The following is a 20,486-nucleotide window of genomic DNA, read 5'->3' on the forward strand; positions in this document are numbered from 1 at the left end:
CACTTCTCTCCGCTTTTGTCTCCACCAGGCTCCGGAGAGCGCCCCTGATAGAGAAAAAGGACGGGCCAAGCGGAGAGCATTAGCTTCCCCCCTTCCCCCCTCACGCCAAGTTCTTCAAACTCGCTCCCCTTTTTTCCCGGCGCCTAGACGCAGGCGCACAGACTACCTTCTGCCCCACCGCCTTCTGTCAATAGGCAATTGCGCAGGCGCATCTACCTAGCCACGCCCTCTCCTAGCTCGACTGGCCTCTTTAGAAGCCTCTAGGGTTTAGCACCGCCCACCCTGGAGCTTCTTCCTGGGTCTAGACCAGAAAGGCACGCGACACAGAGACTCCGCCCCCCCGGGCGTCCCCTCCGGTCCCCTTTCCTGGCCACCGGAGCTGTACGACAGACTATTCCATTCAGTTGGAGGGGACGGGGTAGGGAGTTGTCTCTTTCTGACTGTCGGCCTCGAGCTGGAGGGAAGAATCATTGTATTCTCCAGCTGAGTCTAATCTCGCGATCCCAGGGTCGGAGTTGCCGTATCCTCGGGGCTAGGCAGAAGGCGGGGGAGGGAAAGCAGAATTTCTCAGTCCCCCCCTCCTTCGCCCTGTGGAGTGGCGGTTGGTAGGGTCCAGCCCCTCATTTCCCGTGCGCTGCCGCCCTGGTCTCCCTTTCCCCGCCGCTTCCCGCCGGATTGGCTTTGGCAGTAAACCTTTCTTTGCTGTTCTTCCGTCTCACGGAGTGTGAGTACCGGGGGCCCGGCCCCGAACCTCTGCGGACACGTTTGAGGGGGAAGCTCCCCCTTCCTCTTCCTGCCCCCGGCCTTTCCTAGGCGCCTCTGAGCCGCGGCTAAAAGTGTAGAGCAAGTGACCTCCTGAGGAGGGGGCCGCCCGGGCGAGCGGAGCGCAAAAAGGGGCTGTAGGTCAAAGTGCTGCCGTCGCGGGGGGGGGGGGGGCATGGAACGGGGGACGCTTTTAGGGTGAAGGGTTGGTTTGGTCAGTGCCTGGACTCGGCCCCACGTGGCTCCCTGGGAACGTTTCCGTGCCGGCCAGCTGAGGGCTGTGTGAGGTTCCCCAGTCGGAACGGAAGGCTCCTTTCACTGCGGGAGTGGCGCTTGGGCCCCAGAAATGCGCAGGCCGGAGACGGAGGGGCCCGGGGCATTGGCCTCGATACACTGGCGGAAGCCTAGGGCGGCTCCTTCCTTCCCCCTTCTGCTCTCTCCTCCCGCTAGCGTGCCTTGTTTCTCCGGCTCCATTTGAACCCGGTCCTCTGGTCACTTAAAAACGTGGACTGTGAGCGCCGGAAAAGGGGGCTCGAGAGACTGTCTGGTTCAGTCTTTGCCGTCGGTGTGGGCCGGGCGGGGCGCTAGCGGGAATAGCAGGACACTGAAGTTCCTACAAGAGTTAGGGAAGGTGAGGTAGTCTGGGCCGGTGTTCCACCAGGATAACAGTGATGTTCCATCTTCTCTGGACTGCTGCGGAGGGTGAGAGACGAAAATCAGAGTCTGCCTCGGGCCGTGGAGGGTCCGCAGCAGCAAAACCTTCTCCCCGGCGTAGCAGCTGCTGGACTGAGGAAGCAGAGAAGCTTCCTGGAGGGGGGGGGGGGTATTGCACTTCTTTTGGAATAGGGAGTGTTCGGGGACAGGCAGTGGGTACATTTTACTTGGATGTAGAATTTGTGAAGAGGAATAGTATGAGATAAGGCTGCAAATTATGGAGAACGATCTATGGAGGACTATGGATTTCTTCTGTAGCCAGCGAGCCGGAGGACAGCGTGCGCCTTAGAAAGATTGGGCTGCTGCGGCACGGAGGGGGGACCCGAGTTAGAAAGATTGGAATCTGAACGACGTGGTTTGCCAATACTGAGAAGTGTGGTTGAGAAACGAACTTAGCCTGGTCACTGAGGGTATGGAGTTTCTAAGGAAGAGAATGGTGGTCCAGGGATCCAGAAAATGATTCACAGAAAAAAAGCAACGTCGCGAGAATAGCCTAGCAAGCTCGGGATCCCGGGAGCAGTGGGGGCTCACTGTGCGAAAGCGCTGAAGCGGGGTTCAAGACCCGACAGAAAGAGTTCGGGCTTCGTTTCCTCTGCCCTTCTCACCGCCGGTATATCCAAGAGCAAGTTCTTGCCTGCGTTCAGAGTGAGCTAAATGACATTTAACTTGAAGAAAGTCATGGCTTCCGAGATTGAAATGTGGCTTAAGCATAGATACAATTTCTGTCTCCAACGGAGAGGAGGAAGAGTGGCCCGCCTGGAACGGAGAGTTTAGATGAAGAGCGCCGTGGAAAATGAGTTTGATATGAGAAGATAGTTTGATTTAGCGAGAATGGATAGTATAGGAATAGTGGAAAATTAGGTAGTCAAATGCAAATGAATCTTGAACAGCCGTGGAGAAGGACCAGTAGAGTTGCCTCCCGTGTTTAACTAGCTGCATTACTATGGATATTTTCACCGACTTTGTCTTTTTTTTGTGGGGGGGGGGGGGTACATAGAGGTCTGCATGTTGTCTCTACCATGAGTTTGAGACTAGCATTCACCTTGCTTTTCTTTGTATCTATAGCACAAGCACAGTGCCTGGCATGGAGTAGGTGCTTGATAAGTGTTTATTGATTGACTTAACCTTTCTGAGCTTTAGTTTTCCTCATTTGGTTTTTAAAAAAGATAGTAATATTACCTGTAAAATCTCAAGGCTATGACCCCCAAATGAGATGGACGTTGCAGTGCTCAGTGCTGGATTAGCATCAGCTGTTAAAAGATCCAGAAAGCCAGGCAGGGCCAGCGTACCCACGGCTTGCTTTAGCATGGTGAGGCAGTTCTTACCTTTACTCCTCGGTCTTCTGGCTGCCTTGACCTGTTGCAGTCACATCAGAGTAATTTGGGGGGAAAAAGGGACTTCCTTCAATTCTCAGCTCAAATGACACTTCCAGGAGACCTCTTCTAGGGCCGCTCGGTATTATAGCCTTCTCTGAGGTCGGTTACTTTCCATCGGCTCTTTGTGTATTTATATGTAGCTCTCCCTCCCGGTACTGCTTCCCCAACTCTCCCTTAGCCTGGCAGGCTGGACCAACTGACTACTCTGATTTCTAGTGCTGTTTCTCCCATCCAGATTATCAGGCAGAATTCTTTAGCTTTTAGAAAGTATTTATTAAGTGACTTAAGTGGATAGAATGTTGGACCTGAAGTCAAAAACACAAGTTCAAATCCAGCTTCAGATTTTTTCTGGCTACGTGACATTGGGCAAATTTAACTTCGGTCTGCTTCTGTTTTCTCAAATGTAAAATAGATAATAATTGTACCTACCTCACAGGGTTGTTGTGAGGATCAAATAATATTCATAAAGTGTTTTAGCACAGCGCATGGCACATTTAATTAGCAAATTTTTGTTCCCTTCCCCCTCCAAGCAGATATACAAAAATAGCTAATTTCAGAAACATTCCCCCACCAAAAACTAGCAGTACACTTTCCCCTTGATAAATAAGGTTCTTAGGGAGAGTGGGCTCAAACTTAGGATATGTAACTAGGATAAACAGCTCTTTTTCTCCCTAGGTTTTTTTGAGGCCATAGGCTCTTGGTTGCTGTAGCCACAATTAGTGAAGACCCAGAAGTCCTTGGCATTTGTCTAATGGAGCAATATCAAAAACTTTTTCTGTATTATTATTTCTGTTTTACTACTGTGTTGTAAGAACCATAGGACCTTTGTGTGTGACTTGCAGCTGTTGTATTGTCTCCCATTTGAATGTGAATTCCTTGAGAACAAGACCACTTTGCTTATTGAATCTCTGTGCTTTACACATCCATCCAGAAGCTCCATGGCACAGCACTGGGCTTAGGGTCCAGAAGATCTGAATTCCAGTCTAGGCTCAGGTAATTACCAGCTGTGGTACCTACCTCTGGGATCAGGATCAAATATAAACTCCTAAATTCTAAAGCTTCAAAAGCTATTCATATTCTGGCCTTTTCCTCTTTTTCTAGTGCTTTAACACTTTTCTCCCTCTGTGAGCAATATGGGCCAGCCATGTTGGCTTACTTGATGGTCCTCCCATAGGAAGCTTCATCTCCAGTGCCTTGAATTCTCTTTAAGACAACTGAAAGCTTGATTCTTATAGTCTTTACCTGAGAGTACCTGTAGTTAATCTTGTATGGATATAAATATGTTGACTGTCATTAGAATGTGAGTTCAGTGTCAAGGACCAGAGGGTTTTTCTTCTCTTTTTATCCCAGAATTAGTCCTGGCCATTAAAAAGGCTTGATAAGTGCTTGTTGATTGATTCCCTTCCAAGTATTTGATACTTTAGTCAAATTAGAGTCTATCCTCTGTACATAACCTGAATCCCAGGAAGTGTATTGGAAGGTCAAGTTGTAAAAGGCTAGGAGTAACTTGGTTAGTCCCATGGTTTAGGAAATCCACTTTTAGTTGTGTTGGAAAGTAGATTAGAGAGAGAAGTTTAAGGCAAAGAAGTGCTTGATAGAAGCTTTATATGGTAGAGTTGATTTCAGCTCTGGAACTAAGTGTATGTCACACTGCTTTGATATGCACAGTGTGGTAGTTTGCCTTAAGTAGGGAGAAGAGATGCTAAGTAAAAATAATTGGTATAAAAATAAGGAACATTAATACAGCTTTAAAAAAGCAGTGTACAAACATGAAGGGGGGGGGGCGAAAGAGAAATTCAGTAACTAGAGGCACAGGGAGGATGTTTTTGATATAGGCAACCACGTGAGCAAAGAACTAGAGATGAGACTGTACAGGCCATGTTCAGGAGACAGAAATTTGATAAAAGGACCAGATACATGGAAGGGAATCAGCTAGCATTTTTATCGAGTCCTTTGAATGGTCAGGAATTTTATAAGTTCTAGGGATAAACAGAAAAGGAAAACACACTGGTCTCTGCCCTCAAGCTTACATTCTAAAGGAGGGAAAACAACATATTCACATGTGTGCTAAATAAATTTTGTAAGTAACCCCTAAGTATAGGAGATGGAACATCCTGTATGAGATTCATCAATAAGCCATTATGGCCCATATTGTTCATTGAGGGTGAAAGACAGGAAAAATCCAGGGTGTGAATAGCTATAAAAATCAAACATGTTTTCATCTTGACTTAAAGGGAATAGATCCCATTATATATTATGTAATAAGCCTTATTCCAGATTTATCTATATGGTTCAGCTGAGCAGGCCTTCTTGCAGTTTCTCACACCTTACCTTTGCCTGTCAGAATCCCTAATTTCCTTCAAAGTTCAACTCAACATCATCTTCTCCATGAAGCTTTTACTGATCCCTCCAACTTCTAGTACCTTCCATTCCCATTTGGGTTTGGAGTCAGGGTGATCTGAATTCAAATCTGTCCTAAGACATTAGATATATGATCCTGGGCAAAGCCTTTCATCTCTGCCTTGATTTTCTCCTATAAGTGGGGATGATAATAGCACTTATTTCTCAGAATTGTGAAGATCAATGATAATTGTCATGTTTACTTTTTAAATGCCATATGTATGTGAGGTTGGTTTCTCCCTTCTCCCTACCTCTCCAGAATGTAAACTTTTTGAGGGTAAGAACAATTTCATTTTTGTTTTTTCTATTTACAATTCCTAGCACAGTGTCTGTTATAGCTCTGGCGTCTAATAGTTGCTTATTACTTGATTAAGTGTATGCTACTTTGGGAACAATAGTCTATTCCAAAGATGCTTGTGCCAAACCTCTCCCTACCTTGGTATAATGGAAAAGGTGATAGATTTGGAGGCCGATCCCAGCTTTGTTCTTTATAATCTGAGTGATCTTCCCCTTTTTAGGCTTCAGTTTCCTCAAATGTAAACTGAGTGTAACTCCATGAAGGGCATCTTCCTGCTCTAAATTTTATGAGACATGGTGAGGTTATCCTCCAGGCTGCAGCCAAAGGCATCTTTCCCTGCTTCCTATTGGGTATATTGCCTCATTGAACAAAGAACAGTCTAGCCTCCACCCATTGCAAGCCCTGTCATTCAAGTTACTAAGTAGCAAACCAAATAATTTCATGAATTCTGAGCCTCTTTTTATAAGAACCTCCAAATCTAAGGTCATAGAATACATTGAAATCTGATATTGAGGGTCCTTGGAGGTCACTGTGTGCAATCTCTTTCTTGAGGCCCATTGAACTTAAGAGAGTTAGTTAAAGGCACATTAGTTAGGGTCAAAATTTACTTTTATAAAAATTAAATATACTATTTACGCCACCAGGTTGACCAGTATTCCTAGCTTTATCCCATACTTGCCAAAGCTTATTCCCACCTCAGTGCCTTTCTGTGTTGTGGCTACTTGCGAATAGCCTGTCAGATAGGATTTGAAATCTCTGATACTATCCATTCCTTTTTTCTGTGTGCTCTGCCATAGGCTGCTTTGTTCTCTGTAGCCTCAACTTATTGAGGAGCAATAAGCATTGGAAGTGTGATAAAGAAAAAAGTTAGGAAAGAAAAGACTCCTTTTAAAAAAAATTATAAGCAGGGAAATAGTATCTGTATTTTACATTTGAGAATATATACATTTCTGTACATGTCAACAATATTGGCAATGGTGTGGCTCTGGGCTGTAATTTTTGATATTTGAGTAGGTACCATTCATGTTCTTGTTCCTTTTCTGTGATAATCTTTGTTTATTTGTTTATATTGTTATTAATAGGAAGTTGAACAGATTTCTCAACTTTGTATGAGCTTAGCTATGTATTTTAATTTTTAAAACTTCTTGTTGAAAAGCATCAACATCATCATACAATGTGGCCAGCTGTCATGGAGCCCTCACTCAAACTTGACAAGCAACTGTAGGGAAAAATGAAATGGATCCTGAAGTCTAGTTCTCACTAATGTTAAGAGTTATTCCAGACCAGTTGCCACCTGTTCATAAACTTTTCAAAGCCCCATAATAATGATGGTATTTTAAAATCATCTCTTTTCTTCTACTCTAGTATGATAAACTAGGTGCCAGAAAATCTGAATAATAGCTCTGGCTCTCCCAATTATGCTTTGATTACAAAATCTCACTCTTTAAGGGGACTTCAGGCCCTCTAGCCTATAATGGCCTAAGTAAGACTCCTTTCCACAACAGAGGCCAAACAAGAGACTAGTCCAGACTCTGTTTGAATATCTCTAGTGAGCAAGAACTTGCTTCATCCTTCCCCTACCTTCCTCGCTGCTCTTAGATAACTCTAAGTCTAAGGATTGAGGTATTTTACCTTACTTCAAACCTAATTTTGACTTTACAGTTTCATCTATTTACTACTGCCCCTCATTCACCTCTCTGGGCCAAACAGAACAAATTTAATCCCTCTCTTCTCCACAACATTCCATGAAACACTAGAACATAGCATAGCATAGCACTTCGAGCCTCTTTCCTTCTGGCAAACAGAATGGTTAATCTCTCTTCTGGTTTTTTTTTTTTTACTTATAAGCCTCAAATGGGAAAATATTTGTAGAAGCTCTTTAAAAATAAGCACTATGCAAATATAGGGTGTGATTATTATTAATCCATTATTTCCTTGAAAGAGCCTTTTCTGGGAACAGATGGTACTAGATTTGTGCTTGCTACAAGAAGAGGTGGGGGCAGTTTTCTAACTGCCACTAACAGTTGCTCACTAAAATGACCGTGTAGGCAGTTCCCAGGCTGTTTCCATAGTAGATATGTTGCCAGGAGGAGGCCTGATGATGTCCTAGGATGCTTCTACAAACTCCCTTGTGGGGAAGGTCTTCAGTATTGCTTGGATTTTTTATTAACTGGTGGCATAACACTGTAGCCTGCGATGGTACCAGGGATTGCCTACTCGATGCTGGCTTATTCCGAGGTAGTGACTGCAGAGACAGTGGGTCAGGCAGAATCTAGGAAGTGTCCTTTTTGGACCCTGATCCTTATTTGCCACCTGATGCTAGTTTTTGTCCTCTTTGGACATCTTTTGCATTGTTTGCACAAAAGAGAACATCATCTGTAGCCTGATTTTTTTTTTTTTTTTTTTCCCCATCCAGTTATCCAGAGGCTTAGACAAAATAATGTAAAGCCTTCTGGGAATTAGTTTTTTTTCCTTGCTAAATTATGCCCGTTCTAGTTCTTCCTGATTAATATCGAGAGTGGAAAATGAAACTATGCTCTATCAGTCATAGAGTTTAATTTACATCTGGTGTTCTGAGCTCAGGCTGTCTTGTAGTGATGCTGCTTTTCTTTTTACCAGAAAGCATCTGCTTAATTTCTTTTAAGAAATTCTTCTGAAAATTTGCTTCTTCTCTATACTGAGAACATGGGTCTTGTTGGAGCATGGACAGTTTGTTGTTATACTGTGTGCATGTCCTACCTGGTGGCCAGTCTCGGGAATTTAACCTTTCTGACTATATCTAATCTCACTGCTTTCTCTTCATGCTGCCCTAGGAGTATAATTTAAAAGTAAGTATTTGCCTTAATCTGTTGTCTCCTAGATATTGGCTGAGTTAACGATGATAAGATAAGAATCCTTTTTTAAACTGCTTTTTGTGCTATCATAAATTAAGAAACCTGTGTGATTTTCCTTTTTTCCATCCCCAAATTAAGATTAAAAAAATCAAAAAAATGAAAGACTATTTGAAGTTCACTATCATTTTAAACCTCAAATGAAGCATTATTTGGAGTGGACTTTCCCTCGATGCTTGGAAGGAGCACCATCTAGAAAGTAACCCAATTTAATGCAGTAAAGACCTGGGCTAGAGGAAGAGACTTGAGTTCTGGTCTTTCTTGTGCCACTAACTCACTGTGGAATTTTGGACAAAGCACTTCCCTTCCCTATACTTCTGCCCCTTTGTGGAAAATGAGGGGGTGGGTTTCTTTCTGTTATAACATGATATGATTCCATGAGTAAGGAATGAGTTCATAGTGAAGGCATCCTATTTGAGGAAATAGCAATAAGGTCCCAACAGGTACCAAACAGAACTGTTAATTTGGTTATTGGTCATTCTGGGGGGTGTGGGGGTGTTTTCCCTCATTCCAGTAATCATTCTCCCAATAAAATAAGCTCCAGGAGATGGCATATATCATATATAACAACTGTGGTGAAATGAAGACTAGATCATTAAAATGACATCTAATATCAAAAAATAACTGAACTTCTATGTTCAAGCTGTTTCTGCTGAATCTGGCATAAAATGCTTATGCTTTAAAGGGTATAGCATCCTAGAATCTTAGTTGTCTATCTTAAGTTGGTTTTTCTCCACTTAAAAAGCAAGAACACAGCTTTTAAGTAGGGCCAACTTTAGTACAGTATTATTGGCATAGAGAAAACTGAATAATTGAAAATTGAAAAGTCTGGATAAAACTGCAAGTTACATTTTTAGTAGGCAGTATAGAAAAAGAACCCTGTTGGCTTTTGTACAACTTCACATTGTCTTCAACCCTAAACTTTTCCTGGCTAAATTTCATTCTGGGCCTTGGGGTAAACTCACACTCCTTCCCTTCCTGTATCTGAGGTTTGCATCCTCTGGTTTAGTTTGAAACTTCCCTTCTTCAGGACTGTGTGTGTGTGTGTGTGAATCCAGATCCAAAAAATTTACTTCTTTCAGTGATCCATACACTGTAATACAGCCTTTGAGCCAATTTGCCTGGGCCTAACCCTCTTATTTCCTCTTATTTGGCTCTTAGCCAGCCAGACTAACTTAGTATACCATATGGTAACACACCTAAAGACATGTAGAGACAGGTACACTCTAGTACTCAACCAGAAATCCAGTAACCTCCCCATCATAAATCCTTCATCCTCTTTGGATGCCTGCTGGGGAGGTATATCTTGAAAATATATTGTTACTGTAATTACAAATATGAATCTGTGAGAATGTCAAAGTACCAAATTTTCCTCTTGTGGTTTAACAAATCATCAGAGATCTAACAGCCTTTTTAGCATAGAGCAGGAAATCCTCTCAGTACATGAAAAGGGGAAAGAAATCTGATAAAAATTTGCATTTAGCTGTAGTGTAGGTGTCTGGTTCAATTTCCAGTTTCTGGTAGAAGTTTAAATACAATTTAAAGAAATTGTTTTTAATAAAATTATTCTAAAAGGTAAAATCACAGTTTTGGAATAAACCTTGCCCACGCTTTACCCAGGGTTACAGACAACTGTGTTCTCAGTTGAGCCTTTGGTTGGGGACTGCAGCTCTGGGCTTATATAATGTTCTCTGATTGCCTGTAAAAGTGACTTTAGGTGCTTAAAGGCTTTGCCAGGAGAAAATTTGACTGACCCTATCGAAATGAACAGGTCTTCAGAGTAAGACCCCTTTTTCATGATAGTCATTGTTGTAAATACCATGTCTGGAGTTATATAACCAGAAATTTGGACACTACTAGTGCAGAATTTTTTTAATCATTAATTTGTGGTTTACAAACACTCTAAGAAATTATAATTTTCAACATTGGTTTGGCAACACATACTGACAATCCCAAGTCCTTGAAGTAATAAATATATCTTTTTATATTCATTCCTTCATTGTAGTGGCTTAACATATTTCAAACCTATATCCTCCCCACATTGCTCCTTAAGATGCTTCTTTGTTTTGCATTATCTCGTGGATACATGTTCCTTACTCTCATCCCTTAGGATCCAGGGACTTTTACCATTCTTATGCCCCAAATATTGCAGAACTGACAATGAAGCAGAGGTAGAAAAAGTGAAATTTAGAATGAATATAAATGAGAGAAATCCTAAGGTCTTAAGGTCTTTCTAGAAAACAGTACTAATTAATGGTGAAAAAGGCAGTAGAGATCACGCTATTATATGGCCCTAAACAGACAAGTTTCGGGGAGTCTGCCTTGGCCAGCCACAGTGAGCTAGACTTTTGGCTTTATGACTGTAAGTGGGTGATGTCACTGCCTTCTCAGGGTCACAATGCTCTAGGCTTGTTGTGGGGTAGGGAGGCTTCTAAGGTCAACATTCCCTCTGCCACTTGCTGCTGCCTCCTCCGCCCTTGTCATCCTTACATTGGTGAGTGCCAGGATCTCCAGGGATCAATGAGTTGTAGGAAGTTTGCTTAGAACCAATTGTTGCTTTTGGGGGAATTTTTTGTTTTTTTGAGGTTGTTTTGACATGAGTTCATCCTTGCTAGTGTAAGAAGTTACTCCTTCTCAGGAAGCATTTGTTACTTTCCTCTCTTCTCTATCTCTTTTTTTTCCAACTCTCCTTTCCTCTCCTTTCATTCTCTTTTTGACTCTTTTTTTCATTTTCTCTATTTCTGAGTAAGACCCTTCTTTGCATTTAAGAGCAAGTTTTTTAAAACATAGGAGTGGCCATTTTTTCCCAAAAATTGTGATTTGAAGTTTAGGAAGCATTCTGAATTTGGATAATAAAAGAACTCTTTCCAGAACTCTTAAGGCTGTTCTTCTCTCCAGAGGAAATGGAGGCACTGGTGACATTGTTCTTTATTGGGAACAGATGAGAAAAAGAAAAGATATACATTCTAAATAGCAGTGGGTATTTAGGGTTAAACTTGTAGCAGTCTTGCAACCTGGATGCCTTTCTGCAAGCCACCTGTGTCTTCTCTCTGCAGAATTGTTTGTCTGTAGTCAGTAGGACTCAGGTTGAAGTTTTAGGAAAATGTTATTAACTGGCTCATCAGTGGAACTGCAGTGTCACCGGGCAATTTCAGTGTTACTCATGTGAAACAATAGCACTTAACAAGAGTTTTCATGTGCCAGAGATTTCTCCATAAAACAAAGGTCCAGGAAACAGCATGCAGATGGGCACAAAAATCTTGAAAGAGCTTCTGACTAAATTCAGGAATGACTTCTGCCTCTTCTATGAAGTTTACCTAAAGTTTTAAGTTATTTTCAAATGACCTTAAGCTTCTGGAGCCATTAAAAAGCAGCTCCTAGAAAAAGATAACTTGAAAACATAAACTCCAGGAGTTAGTTCAAAATAGTTTTCCAAAGCATTTTACCAATATATTTTTTCAAAATATTCCAGCTGCTGCTTTGAAAGGCATGTGGTACTTAAAAATTTTAGTCAGTTCCTAGCTTGGCCCCTTACCATAGCAGGAACTTAGTGATTTAGTATATTTTTATCTAACTTTTTACCAAAGTACCTCCCTTACCCTCTCACCACATCTCTGGGGGCCGAATAATTAGGTAAACCCACAACCTAAAATTGGCGACAGCAATATTTCATCAGTTTGTAAGGTCAGCATTCTGGGAAATATTTTATTTAGGAATAATTGCATGTCCTAGCAGCATCTCTTATTGTAGGGGCTTCTTGAACTGGAACCATAGAATGTTAGAGCCAAAAGAAGATAACCTTAAAAAGAATCTAGTCCAGAATGCTTATTTGTTTGAAGAACCTGAGGCAAAGAAACTGACTCAAAAGTTATTGGAGGGAGTCAGTGGTTAAAAGTGTCAGGGCTGTGGCCTGCAGCCCTCCCTCATTGTACTCTGAAACACATGGGCATCCCCATAAGCCCAATGATGACAATTCTTTATTTAGAACACAGTCCAACTGTACAGAAAGCAGCTTACCCAGTCTGGACTGGCTCAACAGTAGAGATAGAGCTTCCTTTAATCAAGTTGAGCTCCCTCTACTGAGTTTTGAAGCCCTAGTATTAACACCTTAAAGCAGTGCTAATTCTGAAGCAGAGCTCTAAGCCTGCACCTAAAGGTCAGGCTCACTACACACACACACACACACACACACACACACACGCACATCTAGGTGCAGAAACCCAGCCAGACAGTAACCTTGAATTTGGTGCCTACTCTTATCATTTTGGGCTTCCCTATTGTGATTACTATAATAAGAATCATCCTTTCCTCTTAGTGAGTTTTTATCAAAGCCCCTGGGCTTTATTTCCTAAGGCAAAAGCTGCATTTTTTAAAAAGAAAATGTTTTTCAAAAGGTTCACTGATTCAGACCTCCTTTCTCTACCTTTATTATTCTAAATTAGTCAGGTCTATGTACTGGATAATAATGTGTATGAGATCTGTAAGTGTGCTGCCCACTCAGCAGTTAGAAAGCTGGCCCCTTGACAGAAATGCCTTGCCCATTAAGCAAGGACTTCTTTTTGTGTTTTGTTTGTTTTTTAATCTACTCTTACCAGAGCCTTGTAACGGGGTCGTAATAACTTGTCAAAAGAAACGTCTTAACGTGTGTCCTTGGTTTGTTCAGCTATGTTGCAACTACCTTCTTGTGCTTACCTTTTAATGCTGCCTCCTTGGGAAGATGAGGACAAGGAAGCCCTCCTGCCCGCTGGAGACGGTCTGGGAGGATAAGCATAAATACGATGAAGCAGAGCGGCTATTCTACGAACGAGAAGCCACGCAGGCCGCCGCAGCCCAGGCCCAGCAGCAACCAGAGGAGGTGGTGAATGGCCTCAGCCAGGATGATTCAGGGGACAGCAGCGGGCGGGACACCAAGAAAGCCAACAACGGCAAGAAGCAGAAGAAGAGGAAGCGTTCACCCAAGAACCACCCATCCCAGACCAACCTGGCCCTAGTGGGCCTCTCAGCCGACCCGGTATGGTTTGAAAAGCCACTTTTTGACCAGGCAGAGACATCTTACCGCAAGAAGCTTGCAGATGCAGTGACTCCCCGTGGCCTCCTCCCTTTGGAGGCAGCCACAGCCTCCCAGATGCACTTAGCACTCTGGCAAGAGAAAGCAGCTCCTCGGGCAGTGGCACCCAAGCCAGGGAAGGCCCTGACGACACCCTGCACCCATGGGAGTCGTGTGGCCTGCCACCATATGGCTTGTGGCATCTGGGTTAACAAGTTCTACTTTGACAGAGCTGAGATGGCATTTGTGGAGTGGACGCAGGCGTCCACCCCGCCACATTCCCTGGACATCTCATCCTCACAGCTCCCACAGGACACCACAAGTGTGGCAAGTGGGAGGGGCACCCCAGATGAAGGGTATATGACCGCCGTAACCACTCCTGCTACCCCAGGGCCACCTGTGAGAGGCTCGTCCTTCACTGCCTGCTGGCCCAGCCCACCAGCCAATGGTAAACCCCAGCTTTTTAGTCTTCAGGCAATGATGCAGGAGGTATGGTTGGAAAAGCCCCAATATGATGATGCTGAGAGATGTTTCTATGAGGCCATGTTTGATGGCCACCCACCAGGAAAAGTGAGGCTGCAGGAACGGGGTGGGCCGCCCGATGTAGCACGGCGGGGAAGAAAAGATAGACGAAACAGAAATAACACAAGCAAACGTATTGGTCCAAAGCGGGCAGACCCTGTACCCTCCAAAGAAGTGGACCCTGGCTTGCCCTATTGGTACTTCTTGCACAAGGATGGCGAACCTCCATGGCTCAGCAAATCAACCTATGATAATGCCGAATCTCGCCATCATGCTACTGAGGCCCTCCGAATGTCATGGCGAGCAGAAGCACCTCCAGTCTCACCAGTCCCTGCCCATCGGCCTGCTTCCCGTGCTGTCCCCTCAGCATCTACACCAAGACTAAAGTAGGAAAAACTTACTGTATGGTAACCATTTCTCCCCTCCTCTCACATGTCCCCTGGTCCCACTTATATTGGATATACCTTACAGAATAGGTAGTAAGAAGCAGTTACAAGCTCCTGGTTTTATTTGTTATCTCCTCATCCTTCTCTCAAGGAATCTTCATTTCTAAGAAATTTTAACCCAAGTTGGTTGAAAGAAGTAGAGCAACAGAGGGAAGAATGAGGAAGTACTAAGACATAGGACCCATGTGCTTTATTGATTCTACTTTGTTCTAAAGTTTGGGGTTCTCTGCCCCTCAAAAAAGTTGCTATAGTTTATTTAATGTCTCAAGATACATTAGCAAAAGAAACGAACAAAAACAATGGGTGGATTTAAATCAAGTCAAAGTAGGGTGTCCTGGGAGGTTGGAAGTCCTTTGCCATAGTAGTACTTTCTGTAGGCACTGTTGGGGAAGCTCAGATTGACATGGTACTTGTCCTGTGCCATCTTAAATTCTAGCTGGCACAGAAGGGCTCTGGCAGGGCAGCAGTCCCAGGTAAGTTAACCAGGTGCATGTCCCCTGATGCAGACTTGTATAGGGATGCCAGACCTCAGCTTGGAGGGGGAAGGTGAAGTCAGAAACCAAATATGCCTAGTATCTCTTAAGGTCCTACTGGGGGAAACAGCTTCCCAATCTTCAGTGAAGAAGCCCTGAGATCCCTTTTCCCTAGTCAGACCCATGTGTAATCCTTTTTTTTTTCTTTACCCACAGAAATAGTAATGTTTTCTATATTCCTGTGCCTTCTGAACTGAGCGACTTCATGAATTTCCTCTCTGTTCTTTGGAGTATTGGTGACAACATTTGTTGAGCAGTGTTTTCCAACTCAAATTTTATTTAGTCTAGTTACACAGCCAGATTTTGTACTGTAAGGCTTTAATCTCAGTAACTCAGAGATAGGGCACCAAAAACAATGGAGAAAAAGGGCAGCTGGACAATGGAAGGAGTGGATTATAGGGAGGAGGAATAATCTGTTTTGTTGTGCTTTGTTTTTAATAAAACTGGAGGATCAGTAACAATATGCAGGGCCTAGAACTGTCCACTGTCATCCAATACAAATGATTCCCATAAAGTCACAAAAAAGGGATGGGGAAAGAGGAAAGATTTCCTACTGCTTTGAATAAGAAGAATCTAAAATCTTGATTACCTCCACTGAGGCTGGTGGGTATCTATTTCCGGGAGTACTGAGAAAGGTTGGGACATCAATCCTTAGGATTCCTAAGAGACTTCTGTATTCTCAATAGCATTTACACAGTGGTGGTCTTAAGAGAAGTCCTTCTCTTGGAGAACTCTGAATCTACACTGAAAAAATAATTATTAAAATTTAAGTCTTAAATTATGCTGTAGGTATTAAGCATGCACTTTAATAAAGATTGAAGTAGTCAGTCATGATGCTGCTTTGTATCCAGTAAGTGGACCAGCTGTTCACTTGTTGAAGTCATTGACTTCAGTTGGGCTTTGTGTTTGTAAATGGAATGGGAGTGAGGGTGAGGTGCATGACAACTGGCAAGAACAAAGGCAGGCTGGTCTGATTCTGGGATGGTGAGCTAATCTTCTGGAGCCTGACGGTAAATCTGTGGGGAGCTTAGAAAACTAGAAGCATGGAAGAAAAAAGGGAGCCATTGAGGAGCTTCTGGCTTGGGGGGGGTGCCTTAAAGGGTCAGTGGAATTCTCCTGTCTCACAGATAGAGTTTGTGTTTGAGAAGGATTTGGGTGACCTCTGGGATCCTTGCAAACTGATTCTTTGATTCTGTGAAACCTAGTACTGGTGGATGAATGGAGGGAGGTAGCTGAGAGTGCTAATTAAGGCCTGTAGTCTAGAGGACCTAGATGAGGGTTAGTGGTTCGAAGGATGGTGCTATGAAAGGAAAATTCACAGGGCTTGGTGACAGCATGTTGGAGAAGAGAGCAGAAAATCCTGTGACATTGTTTTCTGTGGGGGGGGGGGTAGAGAAGAGGCGGGGGCTCTCACTGAGGAGGAGAGGCCAACATGACCATGCATAGAGAAGGAGGTGGCAGGGGCACCTGGGGCATGGTGGTGGTGCTTTGGGGCAGCTTGTCTCCCAGTCAGGAGATTTGGGTAGGTGGGGAAGGTGCCAGCTGTCATCTCACACTAGCACCCCTTCCCCAATAATGAAGAGGAAACTGAAGCCCCGAGAAGCACAGAAATATCCCATTTTCACCTCTGATTAGTGGTGGTGTTGGGCCCCTGTGCCTGCCAGGCAGGTAAGCAGAAAGGTAAGCAGACAGGAGTGTGGAGGATGTGGTCACTTCTCTTCTAGGGCTCCTGTTTGTCTTCCCCACTCCCTACCAGAGCAGCAAGTGGCGTCGGCCAGTGGGAAGGGAAGGAAAACACCTCTCAGCAGGCAAGTCGGCTTGTGGGAGTGCACTTGACTTTGTGCTCACCTCGGGATAAGGAATTTAGGGAAGGGGCTTTCCCTGGCCAGGGGACATTCAATACTGTCAATGCCCTTTTGGGCACTGGTGGGCCTTCTGATGTAGTAGGGCGTGGCATTCCTTCCCAGAGATGAAGCTAAGGGGAAACTGAGAAGTTGAAAGAGGGAGAGAAAATGTCTATTTAAGAGCAATTCATGCCCTTCTCCCCAAAGCACACATACACCCCTAACACAGCCTCTGGCAGCTCCAAGGTCTAGGTAGAATGAGAAGAAAAAGGAGCCTGGGGGGGGGGGGGGAAAGGAGCATGAATTAACAGGTGACATGTGAAAGCATCTTTCTGGAGCCCGGAAGAAGGGAGGTTCCAGTCTGCTGGCTTCTACCTGCCTCAGATCTGGGGTATTGGGTTCAGTTAAGAGGGACACATGTAAACTGCAAGAAGGATGTTAGGAGGAAAGAGAGCTCAGGGGAAGGGGATGTGGGGCCTCTGAAGAAGCCTGGAAAAGAGAAGACTATCACATTGCTATCACATAGCACATTTCTGGATAGCATAAGACAAGAGTAGTGGGCTGGAAGTTGTAAAGAGCAGGACTCTGTTCTACCCTGGCTGTCTAAAAGTGCAGAGGGCTACCAGACAGGGTGGATTTCCATTTTACTGGAGGTATTCAGGCAGAGAGTGAGTGGCTTCTTATCAGAGAGCTCATAAAGGGATCCTGTTCCAGTGTGGGTGGGACTAAGTAATCTCTGAGATCTTCTCTAGCTGCAAAAGTGTAAGAGAGTCAGGATGAGCCATTTTTAAGACCCATGCTTTGAGAAACCCTACTTTCCAAATAGCCTGTGACAGCAATTTCTTGGCATGGTCCATATCCCAGCAGAGGTGGAATGGACTAGACATGGGAGAAAGGGGATACGGTTTGCTAGGTCAGAGTTTGGGTGGAAATAAAGAGTTTATTATGATCTGAGCAGCACATTGATTGTTCATTATCAAGAGATTCCTATAATTGTTGTCACTCTAAATGTGACATTCTAACCAATTTTTTTCCTCTACAGGAAGATGGCAACCAGCTTCCTGGTGCATGAGAAGATCTGGTTTGACAAATTCAAGTATGATGATGCAGAGAGAAAATTCTATGAGCAGATGAATGGTCCTGTGCCTGTCTCCTCCCGACAGGTAATAATGGCTCAGTTCTAGAAGGGGCAGGATGGATATAAAAAGGAGAGGGAGGCAGGGAGGTTCTTATGCCCTTTGGTGCGTAGACCAGTTCTCCCTCTTCTGATTTGTGAGAGGCTTAATCCTTACTCTGCCAAAAGGCAGGAGGGCACTATTAGGGTGGGAAAGTTAAAATTGCAAGTCTTAAAGTGTGGTCCCTGCTGCTTGATGCTCTATGACTTTGGGTAAGTTGTTTCCCCTCTTTATCATCTGAAATGATTTGAACCAGGTTTTCTTACAGTTGTAAATCAGGTTTCTGAGGCAGCAGTGGATTGGATGAGCAGACTTGAGCCATGGGGGTACCCTGGGCCAGCTGGGAAGAAGCATCAGGTTGTATGTCTGACTGCTCCACTGGGAAAAAGGTCGGACTTTGAAGGGAGGCAGTGCTAGAGCTGGTCCAGGAATTAACTCCAACAACTAACAGATACCCAGTAGGAACCTAATGAATGCTCAGGTGTATCTATGGCATTCTGTTTTTACCCAAAGCAAATCTGACTTGTAAATATGGGACCCTGGGGATCAGCACTAGGCAGGGCACTAACTGCAGCCACATTCCAGATGTACTAGAGTCTTCTCTGCTGTATATGTGGCTCCTGAAGGGGAGGGTCCCTGAACCTTGCTCTGCTTTAGCATACTCCTCCTGCATTTCTACCAGCTCCCTGGCCCTCTTAGATAGTCAGGGACTATTTAATCAGGGAACTTGTCCTGGCCTGGACCCCAGACTTTGCCAGTGGTTGGGCCTCAAACCTAGATCTCACAAATCAAGCCTTGGTGCTTGCTCTTCCTTGCTGTTTTAGTAAGAGGAGATGCAGGCTGGTGCTGACTGGGTTAAATGAGAAACTGGCTGGTTGGCACTCGGAGAAGGGAATTTGGAAGAGGCTGATGGAACAGCTAGTGGATCCAGGCCTATGGCTCATTGCCTGATCATTGAACAGAGGAGCTGAGTTACGGCCTTGAGCCACAGGAGCCAGAGGCCTTGCTTCACTTCTGTCTGCTAGTAGTCATGGTTCTATTGTTGGGGAGATGGCTGAGCCTTCCCCCACTCCCTTGGGACTTCTTACCTCTGGGATGCTTAAGGGATGGGAGGATTGTGATAATAGGCATCCCAGGAAGAACAGGATGAAAAATCACTGTCCGGCAGCGGCTGTCACCTTCTCCGGCCGGCATCAGGGCCAGTGTGTTGGCTAGCATTGAGTGCTTGCAAAGGGCCTTGAAACTAACCAGAAAAAGAAAACTCATCTGGCTCCTGCTTCTTTCCACCAATCAACTTCTGTCTATAACACTTTTCATGCCCTATCTTAGGTCAATACTTTTTTCCCCCCAAATAAAAACACATGTTGGTTCTTTCTGCACTGTTTGCAGGAGAACGGCGCCAGCGTGATCCTCCGTGACATTGCCAGAGCCAGGGAGAATATCCAGAAATCGCTGGCCGGAGTGAGTACCCTATGCTCGCACCAGCTGGCTGCCTGTGGCGTCCTCTTGTGCGCCCATGCCCACCTGGCTGGCCTCTGCCACCATCTTTGGATCTTGATTTTAAACATTTTTATTATTACCTTTTTTTGAAGTAAAGGGAAGGACAAGGTACAATATTATTCTGTTTTCTGATGAGAGGAGACTTATTTATAAGTCTATGGGGAGCTCCCCTCCCTAGGCTGCAAGCTGAATTTGAAACACTAAATTTTCATGTGCACACACAGATCCTTGCTTTACCCTACCCTGCCCTTTGCTTCCTTGAAATATTTTTCCCCTCACTTTCTCTGAGGCTTGTTCTAGCCTTAGAAGCTGGGTGGCTTTCTTTCCCTAATGACTTTGGCCTTAGGCTGAGTGTTCTTGGGACTCTTAACTGCTGCTTCCTTGCAGGGCTGGGTTCCCTTTCTCTTTCCCTTCTCTAAGGGCACTGTAAAATGCTGCTGCCTTCTCTCTTCTCCCTCTTCCCTGCATAGGGAAAAGAAGAAAAAGAAAAGAAAAGGAAAGGGAAAAAAGATGGCATCTTTTCTTAGCTGATAATTGCTGCTTGCCTGTCTGTGGTTTTGTCTTCTCCCTCCTGTGTCTGTTAGTTCCAGAAAGAGGAGGAAATTGGATTTATTGAGTCAGCCATGGGATTCACCTGCTGGTGATAATTGGTTCTGTTTTTAATTTGAGGCCTTAAGAATCTTATCCTTTCCTATCCTGATGTGTGGGTCATTGGGTGAATATGCTGCTTTCGTTTGCAGTGTGCTTGACATCCCTCTGCTATTTGTCATTTATTTCTTCAGTGAGTCCAATGTAGTCCAATTGTGGTTGGAGTAAAAAGCATAGAGTTAAAGGAAGAGGTGGTACACAGGGTATCTCAACCTGTTTCCTGTTGCTTGAGCTGATCAGAGTCTGAATGTGCAGTAGTTTTTAAAGAAGTTCCACATTGATATTTTCCATGTATCTGCACAAAATTCCTTCGATTACTAGCTGCCTACA

The 20,486-nt window shown here is 44.2% G+C and overlaps 1 protein-coding gene across 16 annotated transcripts in view; it reads left to right on the forward strand.

The window, feature by feature from the left end:
* Positions 1 to 284: 284 nt before the first annotated feature.
* Positions 285 to 20,486, forward strand: part of EEF1D (eukaryotic translation elongation factor 1 delta) — a 29,028-nt gene continuing 8,826 nt past the window's right edge. Inside the window, exons 1-5 of one of the 16 annotated variants that reach the window (XM_074293968.1) lie at positions 10,832 to 10,935; positions 13,105 to 14,396; positions 16,714 to 16,797; positions 17,876 to 17,996; positions 19,398 to 19,469. In XM_074293968.1, the coding sequence (XP_074150069.1) occupies positions 13,159 to 14,396; positions 16,714 to 16,797; positions 17,876 to 17,996; positions 19,398 to 19,469 (1,515 nt within the window). In that variant the 5' untranslated portion in view covers positions 10,832 to 10,935; positions 13,105 to 13,158. Of the gene's footprint in view, positions 419 to 520; positions 725 to 10,831; positions 10,936 to 13,036; positions 14,397 to 16,713; positions 16,802 to 17,875; positions 17,997 to 19,397; positions 19,470 to 20,486 lie in introns of those variants that run through there. The other 15 variants (XM_074293611.1, XM_074293877.1, XM_074293701.1 and 12 more) reach the window with 15 other exon arrangements.

Source organism: Sminthopsis crassicaudata, chromosome 1, assembly GCF_048593235.1.
Source record: "Sminthopsis crassicaudata isolate SCR6 chromosome 1, ASM4859323v1, whole genome shotgun sequence".
Taxonomy (NCBI): Eukaryota; Metazoa; Chordata; class Mammalia; order Dasyuromorphia; family Dasyuridae; genus Sminthopsis; species Sminthopsis crassicaudata.